This window comes from Photinus pyralis, unplaced genomic scaffold (genome assembly GCF_008802855.1).
Source record: "Photinus pyralis isolate 1611_PpyrPB1 unplaced genomic scaffold, Ppyr1.3 Ppyr1.4_LG8, whole genome shotgun sequence".
In the NCBI taxonomy this organism is placed as follows: Eukaryota; Metazoa; Arthropoda; class Insecta; order Coleoptera; family Lampyridae; genus Photinus; species Photinus pyralis.
Window position 1 is genome coordinate 36,095,913 of NW_022170819.1, and position 6,930 is coordinate 36,102,842.

The following is a 6,930-nucleotide window of genomic DNA, read 5'->3' on the forward strand; positions in this document are numbered from 1 at the left end:
CTCGTTCATCAAAATAAAACTGACTATTCAATTCATCTAACATTTGTCACATTTCGACCAGTGAAATGTCGAGATTTCAAATTGTTGAGCCAATGGGAACGAATTATAGTGATAATTTCACGTGTGGTATTTCAGCGATAATTTCACGTGTGGTATTTCAGCGACAATTCAATGCGATTATTCAATGACATTTGTCAAACTTCCACCAGTGAAATGACGCGAAATTTTGTCGTATTAACCGGAACATTCTTCTTAGTTTGTTAATCAATTTCGACAACCGACTTATCACCACATCTTTTAATTTAATCACTCATAACGAATTAGCTTGGAGCACAAAAGTTCGAATAGAATCAATAGCAAAATGAAAAGCAACTTCCATAATTTATTTTGACGTTTGTTGTTGTCATGGAAATACATTCGCGTGGGTAATTATGCTTAATTTTTCTTTTGATTCGTTGAATAGTCCTCCGAATACCATTCGTAGTCGAAGTATTTGTAGATTATTTTTGAGCTGCTGCTCCACTCATGCTAGTTACGCTTTTTAATACCACTCGCGCAAGCGCTCGTGGTATTAATCAGCGTAACTAGCATTCGTGACAGCATCTCAAAAATATTCGACAATACTTCGACTACTTATGGTATTATATATGAAAATTCCCCATGTTGTACCACAATATTCAGAAAGCACACATATAAAACACTTTCGTTGTTCAAGGCATGTCAATTTAAAGGTTGGTACGGAATTATAGGTTACAGAGTATATAGTTCAATGGTTAAAGCAAATGTACTGTCAACAAAACTTTTAAATTGCCATGGTATCCCGCCTTTTTTACGCAGACAGCAGAAGTTAGAATTAAAAATTGATGCTGAGCATTGCGGTCAGCTAAAGTAAGCAATTGCTAACAGCGGTAGTTAGCAATGCGTTCAATAAAATTTTGCGGTCAGCAGCTAAGCCCGTTGAACGTACCCAATGTTCGTATACTGCGTCATCATAATAACTGTCTCTGTATTTCTAAATTTAAAAGGGAAAATGCCAGGAAAAGTAATCCATACAGGGATGGAGTCGATATATTCGGTTTGAATTTTGTAAAACATTTAAATTTCAATGTTTGATGTTTGTACAACCCGAACCCGGCCAAAACCATCGAGGCGGCGGCCCATCGGGTTTTGCCCGATTACCCGTCGGCCCAATCCGGGCCTGCATTTCTATATACTTAACTTGACTTAAGCCCATCACACAATGAAAAAAATAAGGAATAAGAAATATGAAATAACAAATAAGGAATAACAATTTTCAATCTACTGATCTTTATGGATTTGCACGCAACATTGAAATAAACCTAGGAAATAAGAAATAATAATTTCGTTCAGTCGAATTGTTATTCCTTATTTCATATTGCGAACCAATGACATTAGAAGAGGCGTGCACGCCTATTCTATATTTATTATTTTATCTCGTTAACCTAAAATAAAACAAGTATGAGGTGTTGTTTTTGTGAAGTTATGAACTTGGAATTATATTTGATGTCGCGTCGGTGCAATTAGCCTGCTATTGCCTTACATTTAGCTGCCATTATAATGACATAAATTCAAATGGCATGAGTGTTCTGATTGGCTTATAGTCTGTTGCTAATTGTTTGTTGTGTTTTGCGTGCACGGCGTCACTATTTCCTATTCCATATTTCATATTTCTTATTCCTTATTTTTTTCATTGTGTGATGGGCTTTAGACGATTAAGCACCGTGTATGAATCAAATGTGTTGCACTTATTTTGTTTATACGAGGTGCTAATGAGATTTTGAATAAAGTGGCAACCAGTAAAAAGGTTGAAGGCAATTAATTTGTGCTTTTGTTGGCTTTTAAAACCCTAAGTTATAAGGGGTAATTTTGTTACATTTTCCTGCTGTAAAACATTGGTAAACTAATCCAATGGATAAACTAAAGTTCGATTACTAAGGTTCGAAAAAACCTGAAGCCCACGTTTTTCCGCATTTAAGTAACAGACCACAATTTTAATGATAATCAATATTAGTTGAAACTCGGGATGAATCAGACACACTTCTGTAGAGATTTATTACGATAATGAGTGGAACAATAAATTATGAGAGACATTACAAAAGTATACCTCAGGGTCTGGGCTCAAGCCCCACCCAAAACCCCTCAACGCTCAATGAAAAGTGGTTAGGTTTCAGCTTGATGGGAACTTGAGTTTCCTTAATGACAACTACGTTAAAGTGTTGGAATAACTTAAAAATTAACATCTTCGCCTCGAGTAAGCCAAACCGGTTACCGATGCAGCTTCTGGGACCAATGCCGAAAGGAAGATAAGAACCAGGCTCAATTTTTGACTTGTTCTCGTCACTAAATCGTTCCGGATCGTAACGTTCGGGATTGGGATAAAATTTGGGATCACGGTGCATGCCGAATATGGGTATTCCGACAATGGTGCCCTTTTGTAAATGTACCGGTCTCTCTCCTGGGTGTACCGGCTCGATGGTGAACGGTTTGGTGCAGACGCGATCGGATAAGGTTATACTGGGATATTTTCGCAAGGACTCTAAAATGAAAGATGAAGTTGAGCGATTTTGTACACTCACTCACCGGATAGCACCATGTCGAGGTACTTCATTTTCAACAGACTTTCGTAGGTAATTACCCCATCGTGTTTCCGTAAGGTCTCATCAATTTCCTCTTGTAAGCGTGTTTGCACATCGCAGTTCACGGTAAGTTCGTGAGCAGTGAAACACATCAAGTTGGCGACACTCTCGAAACCCGCAAAGAAAAATAAGAGCGCCTGCGCTATTAAATCGTCATCGGAAAGTTCGATTTTGCTCGCTTCTTTTCCAATGGCCGACTCCTCAATCGACGCGAATTCGGAGTCGATAGCATCGGCGTCGACGTCGTGCTTCAGTCGACCCTTTCTTGCCTCCAGTAGCAGATGGATCATATCTGGTCGCAGAATTCCACTCTTTTCCCTGGCATCAATCGTGGATTTGACTAAATTTCGAAAGAAAGCGTTCGCTTTCGGATTAAAGAATCTGACACCTAAGAACTAATTCAGACGATTGTAAAAAGTTAGTTGATTGAGCTGCTTGCCTTTGCAACACGTGGAAACACCGTGACGATTAATAAGCTAATATTCTTCCAGAAACCCGATAAGTTCGTCAGTTCCTTGCCCATTAGGTAGAACTCATTTTCAGGACACTTAAGCGAATTGCACGACAGCCCAAACGCAGCGGAAGCAATGACGTCATTTGAAAACCTGGTGAGTAGGTCTTTTAGCTCTACGTCAATCCCCGACGAGCCCTTTTCTTGCAAATACCCAATGAATTGCTCTGTACATTCTTCAAAGAGCCTGAACATCCCGCGCATTTTGCTACTGGTAAATGATGGGCTGAGAGTGGATCTCATCGACCTCCAGCGCTCCCCTGCGATGATACGTAAATTTAGACCATTACACAAGACACTCACCTTGTAACAAAAGCAGGGCCCTTCCGAACAACGGTTCCACTTCTTCATTTACAAACGCGTAATGATTGACGAACGAATCAAATTCCTTAATCGCAACCTCCTTCACCAAACCAGGATCCTTTATCAGCAAAAGGTTGGAGGTAAACATGTTAATTCCGATGTATCTGGAAGAACAGTTACAGAAGGAGGCCGAAAAACAAGCGCGCCTATAATACCGTTCCTCGGGGTAGCGTTTTTGCAAATCGGCCAAAGTTTCACATTCGGGCCCAAATTGGAGGAGCAATTTAAAAAAGGTTCGCCACAAATCCAAAGGACCGCACTGTTTCACCCCTTGCCATCTCCAATAAAACGTTATCTTGACGATCAGGTACACAAGCGTCGCGATGAATGTCGTTAAGAACAAAATGCCCAGCATTGTTACACAAAATGGCGTAGTAAATTATACGAAAAGTTGGTTGCTTAGATTCGTTTCCTATAGATTTCAACATATCGAACGAATACGTATCTGAAAAACTACCTACTAGTTTCTCTTGCTTACGCTGCTGTCAAACTTGTGCGTAAGGTGGGTTTCATAACTGGCAGGCATACCAATGCATTGACTTGTATATTTAAGAATTAGACATAGGAGGTTTGTGAAAAGTACGCCACACTTACTACATCCCATGCACATACATCAAACATTTGTGACATACACAATTTTGGATATACAAAATCCAAGATTAAGATGGTTTTTTTTCAGAAACTTACAGGACGGAGTTTAAGAGATTCCACCACAAAACCGAGTTAGTTGGTGATGAACACATCGCAACTACTTGCTAAAATACACATTCCCACTTGTTTTAATCTAATCGCCAATCAAATTTTAGAAATGATAAGTAATGTTTCACTGAGTTGAACTTGTTGAGATTGCGAGGAATGAAGATAGTGCATCTGACCCCGAAATTCTGGAAGCTAGAGATAAATATCGGGTTCGAATCCGGATTCATTCAGGAATGGATAATTGGGTAAGGTTGGTAGCCATGGCTGAACATTCGCCCACTATACACAATTTCAATGACAACTTGTCTCATTATATAATATAGAGGTATAATATTTGCATAAAAAGTGGGGGTTTCGAGACCCATTACATAACAGTATTCCAATAACATAAATATTCAGGAGTTATGAAAAAGTATCACAGTCTGAGAAAAACCATTCATGAAACTCGCTAAATCGCGTCCTATCGAATCAGGGGGATGATTCTCATTCGCGTACCCTGTCAATAACAAACTCGCTTTAGTAGTAACCATCCCTAGGAGATTTTAAGGTTACCGTTTTTCAACAAATGCATCATTAATTTGTAATTTATAAAAGATTATACCAACACAAGAACAAATTCAATAAATATTTTACGCCCCCACAACAGAAACAATACCCTGACCAATCGCACAAGCCGACAATAAACATCGTAATTAGACTTCGTACAAGTTACTGCAATACAAAATCCACACTATATACCTACGTATAGCTGAATCTATGTCACTACGTACAAAATCTGCAAGATACCCTAAATTATCTAAACAACCTATATCTCCCTCCAATCAAAGTCACCTACACCTATGGAAAATTCTACCTTATCTACTAGCATTGACAATTACAATATGCCTTAACTTGTATTAACACTGTACTAATCCTCAATCTTCCCTTAGCAAATAACAAAATCGACCCTGTAGTAAAGATATGCTAAGCAAAATGGAAATTTCCCAAAACGTAATTAAAGCGACATTCGCAACGAAACTTCTAACTACATGGGAAAACATGTACTATCTATAACAAATTCGCTCCTAAATTTCCCTCCCTGCCTTACTGCCAACTCAATCAAAATTAGTGAGTAAATTAGACGAAGGCTCTGCCAATTCAAATTTATGATAACACGCATGTATTAAGTCAACTGGAAATAAACAAAATGGTCTACTTAACTAATGGTACAATTAAAAAAAGAATTTCCTGACTTTATAAACAAACGTACCTACACACCCAAAGCAAACTACGTTCTGCCGCCTCAGCTTAAACTTCGCCACCTTCTTTCTCTTGCTTGAGGAAAGCTCTCTCTTTTACGCGCGACCAATAGAGCGAGGCTTTGTCGCTTTGTGCAGCTTAACATATGCGCTTCCCGGCAAAATATTTCCAGTGGCGTAGCATGCGGTTTTCTCCTTTAATAGAATGCATAAAAGCGGGAATGATAAAATAAAAAAAACTGTCAGATATGCTCACAAACTTTGAAAACCTTTACATCTAAACACACTGAAGGTCAATAGAACATAAGCCCAAGGATTACCCATTCCGCATTTACATCATGTTTAGGAACGCCCTGTATAGGTTGCGTATAGGGAATGCAATACCGGGATCGCGGGATCCCGAAATACCGGGTTTCCGCAGCTTTTTTGCGGGATTAATCCCGCACATAAATGGAGCGGGATTTGCGGGACTGAGGAATTTGTCGACCAAGGGGACGACTCTGTTTGCTTTGTTAATGAAACGCATAACGGAGAAATTATTTTTAACATAATTGTTAAACTTTTTTCGTTAAAAATGTACTATGATTTTTGAGGCACCTTGAGTTCACCTTTTTGTGCTTTACAGGTAATTTTTTTGAGTTTTAAGTTAGGCTGAAGGTACTTTTTTGTTGAATAGGTACTTATTGTGATAATTAGCGATTTATTTTAATACAGAAGTTAACCGCACAAAATTGCTTAGGTATTTGCCAATTTATTTAAAATTTTTCGGGATCCCGCAAATACCGGGATCCCGCGGGAATAACATCTAACGATCCCGCAAATACCGGGATTGAGATTTTGCTGCGGGATTGCATTCCCTATACGCACCCAAATTAATAAGAAAAAGTGCTTCCCGAGAAATTTTGGTGTAGTCGATTTTTGGTAAAAAAGGAAGGTTATACGCTGCCTTTTTTTGAGCCCCGAAAAAAAAATTGTCTCAGATCGACTCGGAAAAAAATTTTTCTTATAGAATGTGGCCTGTAGAATCCATAATTTCAAACAGTTCCAAGATTGGGCTACTAGTTCAAAAGTTACAGCCCTTTGAATTTTCTTTCGAAAATGGTTTCTAGTCTATAACTTTTGATTGAGAAGTCTGATCGAAAAAGTACGAATTGTTTTGGATTCTACGCACCAAAATTAATAAGAAAAGTGTTTTCCCGAGAAATTTTGGTGTAGTCGATTTTTGGTAAAAAAGGAAGGTTATACACTGCCTTTTTTTGAGGCCCGAAAAAAAGATTGTCTCAGATCGACCCGGAAAAAAATTTTTCTTATAGAATGTGGCCTGTAGAATCCATTATTTCAAACAGTTCCAAGATTGGGCTACTGATTCAAAAGTTACAGCCCTTTGAATTTTCTTTCGAAATTGGTTTCTAGTCCATAACTTTTGATTGAGAAGTGTAATCGAAAAAGTACGAATTGTTTT

The 6,930-nt window shown here is 38.4% G+C and overlaps 1 protein-coding gene across 1 annotated transcript; it reads right to left on the bottom strand.

Annotated features, from left to right (window-relative positions):
- Nucleotides 1–2,092: 2,092 nt before the first annotated feature.
- On the bottom strand, nt 2,093–4,375 carry LOC116177854 (cytochrome P450 9e2-like). Its single transcript, XM_031497001.1, has 6 exons — nt 3,993–4,375; nt 3,687–3,943; nt 3,472–3,635; nt 3,097–3,428; nt 2,602–3,052; nt 2,093–2,557 (listed from the first exon to the last, which is right to left on the bottom strand). Exons 2-6 carry the CDS (start codon nt 3,884–3,886, stop codon nt 2,127–2,129), a joined length of 1,578 nt encoding a protein of 525 aa, XP_031352861.1. The 5' UTR covers nt 3,887–3,943; nt 3,993–4,375; the 3' UTR covers nt 2,093–2,126.
- Between the last annotated feature and the right edge of the window lie 2,555 nt (nt 4,376–6,930).